At 41.8% G+C, this 20,140-nt stretch overlaps 2 protein-coding genes across 2 annotated transcripts in view; both read right to left on the reverse strand.

Moving 5' to 3' along the window:
• LOC139553256 (transmembrane protein 121-like) overlaps window positions 1–20,140 on the reverse strand; it is an 89,583-nt gene that overhangs the window by 18,990 nt on the left and 50,453 nt on the right. The window lies entirely within an intron of this gene.
• LOC139553255 (general transcription factor II-I repeat domain-containing protein 2B-like) lies at window positions 5,405–7,965 on the reverse strand. The gene is made up of 2 exons (XM_071365391.1): window positions 6,024–7,965; window positions 5,405–5,897 (listed from the first exon to the last, which is right to left on the reverse strand). The coding sequence occupies exons 1-2, from the start codon at window positions 7,838–7,840 to the stop codon at window positions 5,891–5,893; spliced, it is 1,824 nt and encodes a 607-aa protein (XP_071221492.1). The 5' UTR covers window positions 7,841–7,965; the 3' UTR covers window positions 5,405–5,890.

Genomic DNA, 20,140 nt, shown 5'->3' on the forward strand with positions numbered 1-20,140 from the left:
TGGACCTGGGATTCCTGGGAGTGCATTCTGATGAAGATCATCAAAGGTAAGGGAATATTTATCATGTAATATCTGGTTTCTGTTGACTCCAACATGGCGGATAATTTGACTATTGTTCTGAGCTCCGTCTCAGATTATTGCATGGTTTGCTTTTTCCGTAAAGTTTTTTTGAAATCTGACACAGCGGTTGCATTAAGGAGAAGTGGAAACTTCGGAGGAAATAGAAGGACCAGGAATAAGAAGATCTCAAAGAGTAAAGAAAGATCCTGTACTACTTACCTATGATAAACCTGGAGTTCCAAGTATAGCCCCAGTTGTCAGATATGGTTCCACACTATACAAGTGGTGAAGAAGAATTACAACAGAAGACGATACAAAGAGAACAAAACCCATACCTACCGAGTTGAAGGGAAATACCGATTTTAATTTATTAGAGAGTTGTTATAATTTGGTTAAGAAAGACTTAAAGACTGAAGCTACCGTCTCATCTTGGAGGTATTTGATAGCCTTGAGGTTAGACTAACATCGTGTGACACAGAGAGAGAATTGCTTGGGGAAGATTAACGAGTTCATGTTCCCATGGGATATCGGTTACTGCTAAAGAGTACTGTCTGCATTGATAGCTGTGCTTGCTGTGGATCTTGTGAGGAAACCTGCAAGGAACTGCCAATTTATGTGTGTCATATTTTTTTTGAGGTCCAACGTGCACCAACGGGTTAAGTAAGCTTGAAATAATTTGGACATGGGTTGTGCACGACTCATTGGGGTTTATTATTTTATTTATTTTGATGTGGTGCTTTGATAACAAAATGGCGCCGGAAGAAATGGCTGCAGTTTTACGGGCGCCCAACCAATTGTGCTACTATGTGTTTTTTTTCGCGTTATTTGTAACTTATTTTGTACATAATGTTTCTGCAACCGTATCTTACTGCAGAAAAGAGCTTCTGGATATCAGGACAGCGATCACTCACCTCGGATTAGACACAGATTTTTTCAACAACAAGCAAGACTCACATGATATTCTCCAAACACCCGGCAGGGCCGACATCCCAGTTATTCGCAAGAGGAAGCGATGCAGGCACAGAGGACGAAGAGCCGGATGCCTCGTCAGGACGCGCAGAAGGCGAGTAGGAAAGTTGCCGTTACCGTCAATATTACTCGCCAACGTGCAATCATTGGACAGATAATTAGACGAGCTAAGATCACGAATATCCTACCAACGGGACATCAAAACTGTAATATCCTATGTTCCACGGAATTGTGGCTGAATGACGACATGGATATTGGGATAGTGGGATATACGCTGCACCGGCAGGATAGAACAGCACACGAGGGGGAGCGGTCTGTGCATATTTGTAAACAACAGCTGGTGCACGAAATCTAAGGAAGTCTCTAGATTTTGCTCGCCTGAAGTAGAGTATATTGTGATAAATTGCAGGCCACACTACTTGCCTAGAGAGTTCTCATCTATACTTTTTGTGGCTGTTTATTTACCACCACAAACAGATGCTGGCATTAAGACCGCACTCAGTCAGCTGTATAAGGAAATAAGCAAACAAGAAACCACTCACCCAGAGGCGGCGCTCCTAGTGGCCAGAGACTTTAATGCAGGGAAACTTAAATCAGTTCTACCAAATCTCTATCAACATGTTAAATGTGCAACCAGAGGGAAAACAATTATAGATCACCTGTACTCCACACACAGAGACGCTTACAAAGTTCTCCCTCGCCCTCCATTTGGAAAATCCGACCACAACTCTATCCTCCTGATTCCTGCTTACAAGCAAAATTTTAAGCAGGAAGCACCAGTGACTCGGTCTATAAAAAAGTGGTCAGATGAAGAAGATGCTAAACTACAGGACTGTTTTGCTATCACACACTGTGGAACATGTTCCGGGATTCTTCCGATGACTGAGGAATACACCACATCAGTCACTGGCTTTATCAATAAGTGCATCGAGGACGTCGTCTCCACAGTGACTGTACGTACATACCCCAACCAGAAGCCATGGATTACAGGCAACATTCGCACTGAGCTAAAGGGTAGAGCTGCCGCTTTCAAGGTGCGGGACTCTAAACCGGAAGCTTACAAGAAATCCCGCTATGCCCTGCGACGAACCATGAAACAGGCAAAGCGTCAATACAGGGCTAAGATTGAATCATACTACACCGGCTCCGACACTCGTCGGATGTGGCAGGGCTTGCAAACTATTACAGACTACAAAGGGAAGCACAGCCGCGAGCTGCCCGGTGACACGAGCCTACCAGACGAGCTAAATCACTTCTATGCTCGCTTCGAGGCAAGCAACACTGAGGCATGCATGAGGGCATCAGCTGTTCCGGACCACTTTGTGATCACGCTCTCCGTAGCCGATTATGAGTAAGACCTTTAAATAGGTCAACATACACTTGGCTGCGGGGCCAGACGGATTACCAGGACGTGTGCTCCGGGCATGTGCTGACGAACTGGCAGGTGTCTTCACTGACATTTTCAACATGTCCCTGATAGAGTCTGTAATACCAACATGTTTCAAGCAGACCACCATAGTCCCTGTGCCCAAGAACACTAAGGCAACCTGCCTAAATGACTACAGACCCGTAGCACTCACATCCATAGCCATGAAGTGGTTTGAAATGCTGGTAATGGCTCACATCAACACCATTATCCCAGAAACCCTAGACCCACTCCAATTTGCATACCGCCCAAACAGATCCACAGATGATGCAATCTCTATTGCACTCCACACTGCCCTTTCCCACCTGGACAAAAAGAACACCTAGGTGAGAATGCTATTCATTGACTACAGCTCAGCGTTCAACACCATAGTACCCTCAAAGCTCATCACTAAGCTAAGGAACCTGGGACTAAACACCTCCCTCTGCAACTGGATCCTGGACTTCCTGACGGGCCGCCCCCAGGTGGTGAGGGTAGGTAGCAACACATCTGCCACGCTGATCCTCAACACTGAAGCTCCCCAGGGGTGCGTGCTCAGTCCCCTCCTGTACTCCCTGTTCACCCACGACTGCATGGCCAGGCACGACTCCAACACCATCATTAAGTTTGCAGACGACAGTGGTAGGCCTGATCACCGACCATGACGAGACAGCCTATAGGGAGGAGGTCAGAGACCTGGTGGTGCCATAATTTCAACCTATCCCTCAACGTAACCAAGACTAAGGAGATGATTTTGGACTACAGGAAAAGGAGCACTGAGCACGCCCCCATTCTCATCAAATTCCTTGGTGTCCACATCAACAACAAACTAGAATGGTCCAAACACACCAAGACAGTCGTGAAGAGGGCACGACAAAGCCTATTCCCCCTCAGGAAACTAAAAAGATTTGGCATGGGTCCTGAGATCCTCAAAAGGTTCTACAGCTGCAACATCGAGAGCATCCTGACCGGTTGCATCACTGCCTGGTACGGCAATTGCTCGGCCTCCGACTGCAAGGCACTTCAGAGGGTAGTGCGTACGGCCCATTACATCACTGGGGAAAAGCTGCCTGCCATCCAGGACCGCTACACCAGGCGGTGTCAGAGGAAGGCCCTAAAAATTGTCAAAGACCCCAGCCACCCCAGTCATAGACTGTTCTCTCTACTACTGCATTGCAAGCGGTACCGGAGTGCCAAGTCTAGGACAAAAAGGCTTCTCAACAGTTTTTACCCCCAAGCCATAAGACTCCTGAACAGGTAACCAAATGGTTACCCGGACTATTTGCATTGTGTGCCCCCCCCAACCCCTCTTTTACGCTGCTGCTACTCTCTGTTTATCATATATGCATAGTCACTTTAACTATACATTCATGTACATACTACCTCAATTGGCCCGACCAACCAGTGCTCCTGCACATCGGCTAACCGGGCTATCTGCATTGTGTCCCACCACCCGCCAACCCCTCTTTTTATGCTACTGCTACTCTCTGTTCATCATATATGCATAGTCACTTTAACCATACCTACATGCACATATTACTTACCTACACACACACACACATACCTTTTTTCGCACTATTGGTTAGAGCCTGTAAGTAAGCATTTCACTGTAAGGTCTACTACACCTGTTGTATTCGGTGCACGTGACAAATCAACTTTGATTTGATTTGAAAATGTAATAATACACATCTTGAACCTTTTGTATGTTGCCTTGGTGGAGTCATTTACTGTTTCAATTTCATTTAATGCATAGGAAAGTATATCCTTATACAATAACAACAATCTATAATCATTCCATTTGAAGTTAATACCCTAGTTGTCATCACCCTAGATAGTTTACAATAGATATTGGAGATGTCCTTCTCACCTAACATCCCATGCTGTTGAGATACTCCACGTAAGTTAATATCATGAGGGTCAAATTCGAGCCTGGTGAGAGGGTTACACCTGTTTTTGCCTTGTCTTTATGTGTATTGTGTGTAAATTGATGAGGAAAATGTTTTATTTAATCAATTTAGAATAAGGCTGAATGTGTAATGTGTAAAAAGTCAAGGGGTCTGAATACTTTCCATATGCACTGTATTTTGCATACCCCACCGTAGCATGAGGCATCCATGACTTCATCACTGGAAAAGAAAAACGGTTGAGTTTGATATAATGTAAAAGCTTACAGTGTTGTCAAACTATTTTAATAGTTTTTGAAAAAATGATTCTGTCATTTTTAATCCTTAACGTAAATGATCTAAAACGAATTAACTCAGATGTTTTTCATATTCACATACGTTGTAGCTTAGACTCTATTTCACATAATCTGAGATTTTTGTGTTGTGCAAGCCATCGGTTGAGGCACAATATGATCTTGAATACAGGGTGGGTGTCATTTAAATTATAGAAATATAATTCCTAGAATAGACCTATCCCTTCAGATACTACCATAAAAATTACCACCGGTCCACCCACAGTTGAATGTCAATTTAAATGGTCATGTATATTCTAGTATCTATATTTCTATGATTTCAATCGGTTTACTTTGGAGGATTGACAGTATAATTTATAACAACAAATATTCCCATTCAAATCAACATTCTCTGATGTGTGGACCACCAACCATCTTTTTAAAATTATTTGTATTATGTTATTACAATTTATTCCATGTAATAAAAAGCATGTTGTGTCTCAACCTTAGATTATGTAAATCAGGGTCTAAATAAAATTATGCAAATACAAAAGAAAACGGTGTTTATGCATTTTTAGATAATTGACGTTAAAGGTGCAATATGCAGAAATCTCTCCGCCATTTCCTGGTAGGATAAATTCGATTTCAGTTTGTGACAAAACAACCAATGTATAGTGTAAAGCAGGGGTGTCAAACTCATTTTCACCGAGGGCCACATCAGCATAATGGCTGTCCTCAAAGGGCCAGATGTAACTTATAAATGTAATCGAATGTAAAATAAATGTAACTCCTCCTTAATGTTAAATAACTCATTATTTATTATAACTTATTCAAGTGACAATTACAGTTGCATAGAAAATATATGTTTGCTTGTAGCTCTAACATAAATCCTTTTAAATTTTGTCAGCTTATGAAAACCCACATAACTCCATTAATGAAGGATCAAACTGTCCAAGTGAATAAAGAAAAATAACATAAAACTTAGCTGCAAAGAACATGTATGACACATGTAGCATTTTACAAAAAAAGGCTGCACACAGCCGTGCACCCAACTGATGGTTTGATGACAACAATTTGTCTGCATACACACATAAACCTGCAAACATTAAATAATTACTACAGCAGCTACACATAAATAATATGTAATCAACTAAAAATACCAAAATAAAGGTTGACTCAGTTCACAACTATATTGGTCAAGTTTTTCGGTTAGTCTTTGATGAGGAGATGCTGCCTGTCCTTGAACACACCAAGTGGATTCTCTCTCTACTATCGATTGATCATGTTCTGAAAATGATAAACACAAAACAAAATGCAAGCACAATCATTAAATTGCACACAGTTTAACTGTTCTTCTTCTTGGTTGAATTACATTTTATTATATTTTAATTAAGTTTAAAAAAAAATGCTTGCCTGTGTGTTTTCTGACCAGATGTCTGACACCGTTTTCCCGTTACCAGTGTGTCAATGTCTGGTTTTAGGTCCTGTGCTGAGGCAATGCGTAGAACAGCATGGAGGTTGTCATCCGTGAGGCGTGATCTGTGCTTGTTTTTGTTCAGATTCATTATGGAAAAAAACTGTTCGCACAGATAGGTGCTCCCAAACATGGACAGAACACGGGCAGCATGAAGTCGAAGCTGTGGCATCAAACCAGGAGGCAGCAGACGGTAAAAGTCCTGGATTGTAGCATCCTGAAACTTTGCTCTCAGGCCACTGTCGCTTTGAAGCTCAATTAGCTCCATCTGAAGGTGTTGGGGTGCAGTGCAGACATCGGTGGTGAAAGGATTGGCAAAGATGTCAAAGCCAGACTGTTGTGCTCTGAAGTCAGAGAAGCGCCGATCAAACTCAGTCTTTAACCAGCTCAGTTTGGTAGCCAACTGAGCACATGAAAAAGTCTCGGGAAATGAGGCTGACATGCTCTGACAAACAGGAAAGTGAACAAGATTGTCCTGTTTCACTTGCCACATCCATAAGTCCAATTTACGCTGGAAAGCCGTGATCGTGTCGGACATCTGCGTGATGACTTGTTTGCGTCCCTGCAGCTTCTGATTCAGCTGGGCGAGATGGTCGGTTATGTCACACAACACAGCAAAGTCACACATCCACTTTGGATCTGATAGTTCAGACATGAGTTTTCCTTTACTCTGCATAAAAAGAGCAATGTCTTTCCTGAGCTCGAAAAATCGCTTGAGGACTTTGCTCCTACTCAGCCACCGCACTTCTGTATGGTACAGCACATCCCCGTGTTCCGAGCCCATCTCCAGCAAAAACTGCTGGAACTGACGGTGATTCAGGCCACGCGCCCGAATGAAGTTCACTGTTTTCATGACTGTGGTCACAATGTCCTCCATCCCCAGCACCTTCCCACACAAAGCTTCTTGATGGATAATGCAATGATACGTTATCAAAGGCGTGTGACAGTTCATTTTTTGCATTTTCCCCTTCATTAGTCCAACCAAGCCCACTTTTCCTCCACACATTGCCGGTGCACCGTCTGTAGTTAATCCTACCAAGTTTTCCCACTGCAATGCATTTTTACTTACGGACTTCTCTACCGCATCAAAAATGTTCTGTCCCGTCGTGGTCCCATGCATTGCAGCCACATCCAACAGCTCCTCAGTGATAGAGAGGTCCGACTTTACGCCTCTAATAAAAATTGATAACTGCGCTGTGTCCGTGTTATCTGTGCTTTCATCAACAGCTAATGAAAAAGCTGTGTAGCTGCGTGTCTCCTCGGCCAGCTGTGTTGTAAGATTTTCTGCTAGTTCCTTCACTCGGTCGACGATGGTGTTTCTTGATAAACTGACATTTTTAAAAGTCTGTAACTGGTCGGGACACACCTGCTCACAGACCTTCAGCATGCACTGCTTCAAAAACGCTCCCTCTGAAAAAGACTTGGAAGCGTGGGCAATTTCTTCAGCCACAATGAAGCTAGCTTTCACCGCGGCCTCGTTTTTGGCTGTGGATTTCATGAACAAACTCTGCTGCGACCGCAGTTTGCCTTTTAATTCTTGGGCAATTTGTTGCTTTTCTTGAAGGCTAGCTTTAGCGTACTTAGCTCCGTGTTTGGTGTCAAAATGTCGACGCAGATTGTACTCTTTGACAACCGACACCGCCTCGTAACACAAAAGACATACCGGTCTTTCTCCTTGAAGCGCAAACAAGTATTCGCCTTCCCATCTTTCTTGAAACAGTCTTCCGTCTGCATCAACTTTTCTCTTTCTGGACATTTTGGGATCATTATTTATATCTCAATTCCACTCGTTGGCATGGACACTGCCGTGGCTAGCGTAGTCGAAAGGCATTGTGGGAATGTAGTTTTTGGTCAAAGCACGCTCTTAATTTATTTTTTGGTATTTATTTTTAGACACTCAAAACTTTTAAGCTCTCGCGGGCCACATAAAATGACCTGGCGGGCCACATCTGGCCCGCGGGCCTTGAGTTTGACACATGTGGTGTAAAGCATCATTGTACCATCTAAACCGGTGTGAAATATCTTTTCAATAACCAGAAATAATGTATTTTCAGCTGTTTGAAGCTGGTATACAAAACTGGAAGCAAAGAAAAAGTTTACATAGAACAGATCTACCACTTCTTAGACTTGCTTTCAATGAGAATTAAAAAAATTCACATATTGTAGCTTTAAAACTTAAAGTAATACATAAAAAAAATAGTTTTCACATCGATAACTCATGGTATGGAGGGGTATGGAAAAGGTACCATTATCTGTTGAATGTTTTAGAGTTCAGGTTCAGAAATGTCTTCCTGAACACTCCCACAAAGGGCACATATGTATGTATAGAGGTTTCATTCAAATCAAAAAGGGTGCTGTCAAAAAGTTCATGGATTTACCCGGCAACCAATTTTCACACACCCACGTACGCACATGTGCGTGTAGTCTTATCTGTGATAAGTCAGCCATGTTATTTGACTTTTAAAAGCATCAGACGGTTTATTTAATTGAATCAAGATACTACTGTATTTTCACCTTTAAAGGCATCCATATAAACAGGCCATGCAAATGAAGAACCAACTAGACAGCTTCTCAACGCAAACACTGCTCCTTAAACTGTCAACGTTAGGGATCATTTGCATTCCACGTCCCGCTGCAGACAGTCATACATTTTCAATGAGCACATAACAGACTAACTTCTACCTTCTAAAATGTATGTATATGGTAATTGCCGTTCAATGTTTCATCGCTCATGCATTCTTAAAAGACACTGTGGTGTGTGTGTGTGTAGTGGTTGATTTGAATGCCGCAAGTGTAGACCAAACACTTGGGGATTTCAGTCACACACACGCGTGTCAATGGAGCCACTCTGAAAAGGTCAGACTGATGTTGTGTGTCTGTTCAAGTGGTTGTGGGGCTCACACACACACACACACACACACACACACACACACACACACACAGCGGTTGGCTTTGGATGCCCTCACCAGCTATGTACTTAATGCTGATTGTTAAGGTTCTGACTCGTTACAGGCTGTCAGGCGAGAACAGTAGGGATGCTTCTAAGTTCAGGACTTTATTGATCTACATCATCACCACACACACTTAATCTAAAAAGGAAATAGAATATACATAATAGTAACACTGGTAATGCAGCAATACAAAAGGAACTGTACATAGCCTAGATAGCATAGCATTACAGGAACATTGACCTATTCACACATTACTACAAACAAGATGTAAACACCTCAGCAGAGAGTGAGGCTAATTACTGACGTCTCTCTCCAGGCAGGTAGAGATCTTATCTGACAGGCCATAAATCAAGTGCGCATATGCACCAGGCGATCTAGAATACTCTACTAATTTTAGCTGGCATATAACACACTCTCTTTCAGCATGATTAAGATGCACCACATACTCGTAATACCAAATACAACCATGCAATAGCACATTAAAATGGCAAGACGATGTGTATTAGTTAAACAGGTACACAATGCTACAGCTGGCGACAAAACAAATATGTTACAGATGTAACAAGATAACCAACACCAGCAAGGTTTCAATACAAGCCCCATCTTACATTGCGGATGCATGCACAAACACTTCCAGGGTAAACATGGAAAACTTGGTCATAAGCCAACTTTTTCTTCTTCTATGGTATTATGGCGGTCCACAAACACACATTAAAGGTGCATGCCGACACCCACTGTACGGGGTAGTATACAGCATGTGATTAAAAAAAATGGATACACCCATATTGTTCCTAAATAATTAACAAAAGACAAAGAAACAAATCCAAAAATCTATGTACTCTTTTAGTCAGCTTCAAATGTCAACTCTGAACTCTACAGGCTCTGGGGCCTGAGAAGGAAGAGCAACTTTGGACAGTTTTCCTTGCAATGTTTCGGGCCAGGAGACCCAAGAACCTTTCAGTCGCAGACACAATCATGGACAGTTTCTTGGACTTCTTGTTTGTTTGGGGAGTACAATTAATCACATGCGCAATAAACGCCACAAAATCCACCTTCTTCATGATCAGCATATCAGTGTCCATCAACTGTCGAACGACCCTCTGAATATCCACAGTCTGGGGTGCATCCAATGCCATATCTTCAGCTCCACTCAGTCCTGCAACTATTTTGCGTGCCTCTATGTAGGAGACCTGCTGTACCGCCATGACCTTTGCCACTTCAAACTCTGCCCTACTTGATACACGGCCATACTTTTTGCCATTACGGCAAAACAACTGCTTGGATACGAAAGCTCTCATCACACATCTATCATACAGTGCCTTCAGAAAGTATTCCCACCCCTTGACTTTTTCCTAATTTTGTTCTGTTACAGCCTCAATTTAAAATGGGTTCAATTGAGATGTTGTGTGACTGATCTACACACAATACCCCATAATGTCAGAAATCTTTACAAATTAAAAACTTCTTCAGGCTGCAAGCCCGACACCGGGCACAATATGACAACAGCCACTTCAAGTGCAGGGCGCGAAATTCAAAATCAATTTTTTTTAAATATTTAACTTTCACACATTAACAAGTCCAATACAGCATTTGAAAGATAAACATCTTGTCAATCCAGCCAACATGTCCGATTTCTTTAATGTTTTACAGAGAAAACACCACATATATTTATGTTAGCTCACCACCAAATAAAAAAGAGGACAGACATTTTTCACAGCACAAGTAGGATGAAGTAGCATGCACAAGCCAACCTAACTAACCTAAAACCAACCTAAATAACCTAGAAAAAACTACCTCAGATGACAGTCCTATAACATGTTACACAATAAATCTATGTTTTGTTCAAAAAAATTGCATATTTTAGCTATAAATCAGTTTTACATTACTGCTACCATCTTAGCCACCATCATAGCTACAGTCAGAAATCGCACGGGAGTAGCCAGAGAAAATACAGACACCAACGTCAACTACTAATTACACATGAGAAAACATTTCAGAGAAATATATGGTGGATAGCTAATGAAAGAGAAAGATCTTGTGAATACAGACAATATTTCCGATTTCTGAAGTGTTTTACAGCGAAAACACAATATATCGTTATATTAGCTTACTACAATAGCTAACACACAGCAGCATTGATTCTAGTCAAACGCTAGCGATAGCACAGTTCGACAGATATATGAAAAAGCATCCCAAATTGGGTCCTTATCTTTGTTGATTTTCCATCAGAATGTTCTCCAAAGGGTCCTTTGTTCAGAACCGTGTTCATTTGGACCTAGAACGAACGATGTCCCTCTTGAATTAGCATGGCACACTGGCCATGCCGTGCTAACCTCTCCGTCTTGACAAAATTCTTGCGTCGCATCACGTCTAAAGTCCAGAATAAATTTCAATAATATAATTAAAGTATATTGAAAAAACATACTTTAGGATGATATTGTGACATGTATCAAAAAAAATCGAAGCCGGAGGTCATATTCACCTATAACGAGTGTTTTCCAGGAGCGCAGTCCAGTTCCTACTTCGCGCCCAGAAAAAAAAATTAAGTGCGCACTTATCACTCCAAGATGTTGTTTTCAGTCCCTGACAGAGATAATCAAGTCATTTCTTCTCTCACTTCCGCATGACATCCAGGGGAAGGCGTGTGACGTGTTTCTACAGTCCTAAGTGCCAAGGCCTTTTATAGAGAGTATCTTGAAGAGAGACATAGCTTCTTGGAAATTTCACTTTTTACAGAAAATGGGCTGTAAAAAGAGTTATGTTTCACTTAGAGAAATAATTAAACCTGTTTTAGAAACTAGACAGTGTTTTCTATCCAAAAGTAATAATAATATGCATATTGTAAGAACAAGAATTGAGTACGAGGCCGTTTGAAATGGCCACCTCTTTCCACTGCTGATACTCACTGCTGATATTTGAGCCATAAGAGGTTCAACCCTTTTGTTATGCCAAGACTAAATATGTTCAGGAGTCAAAATGTGCTTAACAAGTCACATAATAAGTTGCATGGACTCCCTCTGTGTTCAATTATAGTGTTTAACCTGATTTTTAAATGACTACCCCATCTCTGTACCCTACACATTTACTGTATCTGTACAGAAAGGTCCCCTTGGTTGAGCTGTGAATTTCAAGCACAGATTCAACCACAAAGACCAGGGAGGTTTTCCAATGGTTCCCAACAAAGGGCACCTATTGAACATGGTGCAGTTATTAATTGCACTTTGGATGGTGCATCAATACACCCAGTCACTACAAAGATACAGGCGCCTTTCCTAACTAACCTAAGTTGCCGGAGAGGAAGGCAACCGCTAAGGGATTTCACCATGATGCCAAGGAGAGTTACAGAGTTTAATGGCTGTGATAGGAGATAACTGAGGATGGATCAACAAAATTGTAGTTACTCCACAATACTAATATAAATGACAGAGTGAAAAGAAGGAAGCTTGTACAGACTTTTTTTTCTCAAATTAATGCATCCTGTTTGCAACAAGGCACTAAAGTTATACTACAAAAAATGTGGCAAAGAAATTAACTTTTTGTCCTAAATACAAAGTGTTATCTTTGGGGCAAATCCAACACATCACTGAGTACCACTCTTCATATTTTCAAGCATGGTGGTGGCTGCATCACATTATGTGTATGCTTGTCATCGGCAAGGACTAGGAAGTGTAGGATAAAAAGAAACAGAATAGAGCTAAGCACAGGCAAAATCCTAAAGGAAAACTGCTTTCTGAATGGCAAACATACACAATCCATGTCTCAATTGTCCCAAGGCTTAAACATCCTTCTTTAATTTGTCTCCTCCCCTTCATCTACACTGATTGAAGTGGATTAAACAAGTGACATCAATAAGGGATCATAGCTTTCACCTGGATTCACCTGGTCAGCTCTATGTCATGAAAGAGCAGGTGTTCATAATGTTTTGTACACTCAGTGTATATTAGTGTATAATTTTCCATACATTTTCAGAAAACGTTAGAATTGTTTGACATTCCACTTTGACATTCCATAGTATTTTGTGTGATCGTTGACCAAAAAATGACAATTAAATCCATTTTATTCCACTTTGTAACAGAAAGAAATGTGGAAAAAGTCAAGGGGTACAAGTACTTTCCAAAGACACTGTATCCCAGCTTCACATGTGAAGGGATATACTCTTTGTCAAACATCAATAATACCGACAGGCTTTCCTCTTTTCTTCCATCCACTACGCGGTTCAGACAGTGTGCTCCAACTATTCCTGGTATGTTCCTTCTAAACCATCTCAACATCCAACATGACACCAGAGACGACACCTTTTAATGGTGCTCTGCTCCAAAAATCTAAACTCTCCACTTCATATGTTGATAGTTTGAAGAGCCATAATGCCTTCACCTTCTGCTCTTTCGACACTCAATCAAAACCAAACCACTTCTGATCACTGACCGACTCCACCTTCCCTAATGCGTCCGTATGGCAAAAAATGCATTTCAATATGTTTAATTAACGTCACGTAAATTGTGTTTGGAATACATGTAGAGACATTTGTATCTTTGCTAAAAATGCATGTAATGCCTGACAATATTCCAGAAATGCATGGCTAGGACATCTAGTCTGCAGGGTGGCGAAAGTGGTTTCTAATTAAGGCTTCTTAAATGACTCTATGTATTGATCAATGGCAGTGATGTAATTTAAATAGTGATAGTGAGTAACTTTTTGAAATTTTTACCATATTTTGTTACGTTACAGCCCTATTCTAAAATTGATTAAATTGTTTTTTCCCCTCCTAATCAAACTACACACAATACCCCATAATGACAAAGCAAAAGCAGGTTTTGAGAGATTTTCAAATCAAATCAAATCGTATTGGTCACATACACGTGGTTAGCAGAGGTTATCGCGGGTGTAGTGAAATGCTTGTGCTTCTAGCTCCGGCAGTGCAGTTATAGTCAAGGAGCATATCACCTCCACCCTACCTGATACCCTAGACCCACTTCAATTTGCTTACCGCCCCAATAGGTTCACTGACGATGCAATCGCCATCACACTGCACACTGCCCTATCCCATCTGGACAAGAGGAATACCTATGTAAGAATGCTGTTCATTGACTACAGCTCAGCATTTAATACCATAATACCCTCCAAGGGATTCATCAAGGATCTCTCTGTACGTTGCTCCATTAATCTGACTAGTCTCCCAGTCCCTGCGCTGAAAAACATCCCCACAGCATGATGCTGCCACCACCTCCAAACGTGACGCTTGTTACTCAGGCCAAAGAGTTCAATCTTGGTTTCATCAGACCAGAGAATCTTGTTTCTCATGGTCTGAGAGTCCTATAGATGCCTTTTGGCAAACTCTAAGCGGGCTGTCATGTGCCTTTTACTGAAGAGTGGCTCCTGTCTGGCCACTACCATAAAGGCCTGATTGACGCAGTGCTGGATTGTTGGTTGTCCTTATGGAAGGTTCTCCCATCTCCACAGAGGAACTCTGGAGCTTGTCAGAGTGACCATCGGGTTCTTGGTCACCTCCCTGACAATGGCCCTTCTCCCCTGATTGCTCAGTTTGGCCGGGCGGACAGCTCTAGATGAGTCTTGGTAGTTCCAAACTTCTTCCATTTAAGAATGATGGAAGCCACTGTGTTCTTGGGGACCTTCAATGCTGAAGAACTTCTTTGGTACCCTTCCCCAATTCCTTCAACCTCATGGCTTTGTTTTTGCTCTGACATGCACTGTCAACTATGGGACCTTATATAGACAGGTGTGTGTCTTTCCAAATTTACATTTACATTTACATTTAAGTCATTTAGCAGACGCTCTTATCCAGAGCGACTTACAAATTGGTGCATTCACCTTATGATATCCAGTGGAACAACCACTTTACAATAGTGCATCTAACTCTTTTAAGGGGGGGGGGGGGGGTTAGAAGGATTACTTTATCCTATCCTAGGTATTCCTTAAAGAGGTGGGGTTTTCAAATCATGTCCAATCAATTGAATTTACCACAGGTGGACTCCAATCAAGTTGTAGAAACATCTCAAGAAGATCAATGGAAACAGGATGCACCTGAGCTCAATTTCGAGACTCATACTATACTAAATGGTCAGAATACTTATGTAAATAAGGTATTTCTGTTTTTAATTTTTAATAAATGTCCTACAAATTAAAAAAACTGTTTTTGCTTTGTCGTTATGGGGTATTGTGTGTAGATGAGAAAAAAATTGAATCAACCTTAGAATAAGGCTGTAATGTAACAAAATGTGGAAAAAGTCAAGGGTTCTGAAAACATTCCGAATGCACTGTACATCATAAAACGCTCCACAATATGTAAAAGTGTTAGGTCTAGGTCTTGTGCTTCCAATTAATCATTTATACGGCTCTACAATGGATGGTTAGCAGTGTTATGGTGCGTTCGTAATCAAGTGGGAAGTGAAAATTTGCCACATCTAGAAAAGATGACTAGTGAAATCAGCCATCCCCTTGTGACAGGGGGAATGGAAGCTTGGTGTGTACAACAGGGAGGCAGTAGCGGTGCATGGGTAAAATCACTGGGGAAGCCAAGCCAGAAGAAAAAGCCATAATTTAATGCAACCTGTGTTGTGATAATTGCGTTGTATGCTCTATAACCTGTTAGTTCATATGCCTTGTGTCCGTGACATATAGGCCTTAAGCCGAGACAATAAGAAGACACAGTGGCAGAATAAATTCAATCACACTTTCGTTTAATCACAAACTCTCTGTCTGGCGAAGTCCACAAAGCATATTGCATTTACAGTAACAAACAGTTACATGACCTACAGCATGGTCAAGCAAGTTAATGTTTCTGACATTTCGGGCTACTTAACAACTATTGATTTAGAACCACAGAGAGTTACCACAAGACGCAAAGAAAACAGGAGCTGCTTCCACTATTCCAGCACAATTTCAACTTCCAACATTTCAACAGTGACAACTAAAAGGTACCAACAGAAAACCGTTTAGTCCAATCAACGTAAGCTTAGTACGATGTGGCTGTCCATGGCTCTGATTCGTGTGTGTGTGTGCATTCGGGGAAGTAGAAAAAAACACGTTGACTCAACCTACTTGTAGAGAAACGCCAACGCTATCCTCCTCTCTTTCATGCTGACGAAACGGTCTATGACTCTGTCATACAGTACACACTTCGATTTTTTTGTCGTCCCAGGCTACCTGGCTTGCTTGCTAGCCTAACTTCCTTTCATGGGCAACGTTAGCTAGTTAACATTAGCCTTCTACATCTAGCTACTTCCATCCTCTCAGCACAATGTATGAATTTATGGTTGGATCAGAATCTGCGTTATAATCATTGGCCAGTATGGAGAATTAAGTCAAAAGTCAAAATCTCTATCTCCATCCATGGCTATTTAGGAAAAGCCCATTTTAGCTAGCTAGCTAGCCACCGGAGGACAACAACACAGTCAGATGCAACAATTCAAGTTGTTTTTGTCAATTATGTATTTCTCTTGATGCGATATGATAGGAGAGAAGCCAAATCCAAACTGGCTTCCGTTTACACATTTTATTTGATGCGCCAGGACTATTCACAGTTGAGCTCACTCAGTTTAGCTGATTAGCTATTATTTTATTTAAAAAATGTATCAAGGGAGGCCAAATGCTCGCTGGCTTCCCTTGTATTCAATTCTATGGGCGGCAACAATGTCATACTCTTTATGACCAGACAGCATCAGATAGATGGCCTACACATACAGAGACAGACTGCCGGTGTTTCGCTCGCTCGGATGCTTTCTCCAGTGAGATTCAATCAGCCTTTTATGAAGTGAAGGAAAGTTATGAAAACACAGGGAGACAAAAGATAAATTATTTGATATGTTTTTGTATTTTTTTTCTTGGTACATTTTTGGGGGAAACATGGCTTCCCTTGGCACCCATGAATACACACCACTGAAAGGAGGGTCAATTGAATGGAAGATTCACAAAACAATGTTTTATTGTTAAAACATTTCTAGGGTGAGAAACTAAGCAAGAGAGAATCAGAGTGAGAGAGAGAGATAGATAGAGAGAGAGAGAAGTACATACAGTATATATTGTTTGTTGCAGAAATGCCTTCTTGAACATGTGAACTTTCATGTGCCTTAATAACAAACTTGTATGGGATCCGTAAATATGAATACAACATTCAAATTAGCCTAAATGAGCCTAGTTTAGCCTAGGAGAAAGCATTGAGCGATACTGCGAGAAGATGCAAAGATGCAAAAATGTCTCCTCCTCCAACAGCTTCTGGATATCAGAACAGTGATCACTAACATCGATTTGAATGAAAATGTCTACTTCAACGAATCGGCAGCTCTGGCCGTACTACTTACTCCGGACCAGGCCCTAATCCGCGGAGGTCAAAAGACGAAGCGACGTCCTGACGAGACTAGAGTATGTTGACAAGCAAATAGACCACCATTGCCCTCTATTCTATTGGCGAATGTGCAGTCACTGGAGAAAAAACTGGATGAGCTCCGTTCGAGAGTATCCAATCAACGGGACCTGAAAAGCGGTAATATTCTATGTATAATATACATCTCACTGGTTTTTCTATGCATCGTCAAGACCGGATGGCAGACTCAGGTAAGACGAAGTGAGGAAGCGTGTGCCTCTTCGTTAACAACAGCTGGTGTGTGATCTCTAATGTTGGAAGTCTGTTGTTTTTGCTCGCCTGAGTTAGAATGCCTCATGATAAGCTGCAGACCATACTATTCACCACCACAAACCGATGGTGGCACTAAGACCACACTCAACAAGCTGTATAGGTCCATAAGCAAACAATAAAATGTACATCCAGAGGTTGCATTTCTCGTGGCCAGTGATTTTAACGCAAGGAAACTGAAATCTGTTTTACCTCATTTTTACCAGGATGTCATCTGTGCAACTAGAGGCGACAAAACTCTATATCACTTTTTCTCCACACACAGAAACACATAGGCCTTCCGTTGCCCTCCCTTTGGAAAATCAGACCATAACTCTTTCCTCCTGCTTCCTGCTTCCAAGCAAAATCTCAAACAGGAAGTACCAGTGATGCGCTCAATAAGGAAGTGTTCCGATGAAGCGGATGCTAAGCTATTGTACATGACTTTCACTAGCACAGACATACGGAATATGTTCTGGGATTCATTCGATAACATTGAGGAGTTTACCACATCAGTCACTGGCTTCATTGATATAATAAGTGCATCGATGACGTCGTCCCCCACAGTGACTGTACTTACATACCCCAACCAGAAGCGGTGGATTACAGGCAACATCCCCACCAAGGTTATTATAGTTAACAAAAACTGGAACGGAAACTAATCATGAAAAAACTATTTAGTAAACTGAAAAAAAATAATTAACAAACTTGTTTGAAAAACTCAAACTGCTGTATACTGAAACTATTAACTTTGACTGCAAGACAAACTAAAATAAAACATAAACCATCATGAATTATGTTCAATTGTAGTTTCTGTGTCTCCAAAGTTTGGGTAAAACTCAAATGGGGTTTTCAATGGGGTTTTCAAGCTTTTTTTCTAATGGCGTTTTCAAGCTTCTGAATCTGGCGGGTCACATTGAGATTGAGCTTAAGAGGTAAGGTTCAAGCAACCGACTTTAAGGAGTGAAGTCGGGGAAGGTGCAACTGCGACAGCCGGAAGTTGGATACTAATGTGGTTTTCCAACAGCATGGCTCAGATCAATATTGTTGTGTTGCCATTGTTAATACAAGTTTTTCTTTCTCTCTATGTCTAAAACCCCTATATCACACACTCACAAACTGAAATGTGTGTACATTGTACAATCAATTAGTTAGAGAGAGAGCGAGCAAGAGAGAGAAATATCACATTAATATATACAGTGGCGAGAACAAGTATTTGATACACTGCCAATTTTGCAGGTTTTCCTACTTACAAAGCATGTAGAGGTCTGTAATTTTTATCATAGGTACACTTCAACTGTGAGAGACTTCAGCTGTACACTTCAACTGTGAAATCCAGAAAATCACATTGTATGATTTTTAAGTAATTCATTTGCATTTTATTGGGCACTCACGTCTGTAGCCATGAAAGGCTTTGAAAGGCTGGTCATGGCTCACATCAACACCATTATCCCAGGAACCCTAGAAACACTCCAATTTGTATACCGCACCAACAGATCCACAGGTAATGCAATCTCTATTGCACTCCACACTGCCCTTTCCCACCTGGACAAAAGAGACACCTATGTGAGAATGCTATTCATTGACTACAGCTAAGCGTTCAACACCATAGTACCCTTAAAGCTCATCACTAAGCTAAGGACCCTGGGACTAAACACCTCCCTCAACAACTGGATCCTAGACTTCCTGACGGGCCACCCCCAGGTGGTAAAGGTAGGTAACAACACATCCGCCACGCTGATCCTCAACATGGGGGCCCCTCAGGGGTGCATGCGCAATCCCCTCCTGTACTCCCTGTTCACTCATGACTGCATGGCCAGGCACAACTCCAACAGCATCATTAAGTTTGCTGATGACACAACAGTGGTAGGCATGATCACAGACAACGATGAGACTATAGGGAGGAGGTCAGAGACCTGATCGTGTGCTGCAAGGACAACAACCTCTCCCTCAACATGATCAAGACAAAGGAGATGATTGTGGACTACAGGAAAAGAAGGCCCGAGCATGCCCCCATTCTCATCGACGGGGCTGTAGTGGAGCAGATTGAGAGCTTCAAGTTCCTTGGCGTCGACATCACCAACAAACTAACATGCACACCAACAGGCACACCAAGACAGTCGTGAAGAGGGCACGAAAAAACCTATAAGCCTCACGAGACTGAAAAGATTTGGCATGGGTCCTCAGATCCTCAAAAGGTTTTACAGCTGCACCATCGAGAGCATCCTGACGGGTTGCATCACTGCCTGGTATGGCAACTGCTTGGCCTCCGACCGCAAGGCACTACAGAGGGCAGTGTGTACGGCCCAGTACATCATCGGGGCCAAGCTTCCTGCCATCCAGGACCTCTATACCAGGTGGAGTCAGAGGAAGGCCCTAAAAATTGTCAAAGACTCCAGCCACCCTAGTCATAGACTGTTCTCTCTGCTATCACATGGCAAAGGGTACCGAAGCACCAAGTCTAGGTCCAAGAGGC

This window comes from Salvelinus alpinus, chromosome 25 (genome assembly GCF_045679555.1).
Source record: "Salvelinus alpinus chromosome 25, SLU_Salpinus.1, whole genome shotgun sequence".
Classification (NCBI taxonomy): Eukaryota; Metazoa; Chordata; class Actinopteri; order Salmoniformes; family Salmonidae; genus Salvelinus; species Salvelinus alpinus.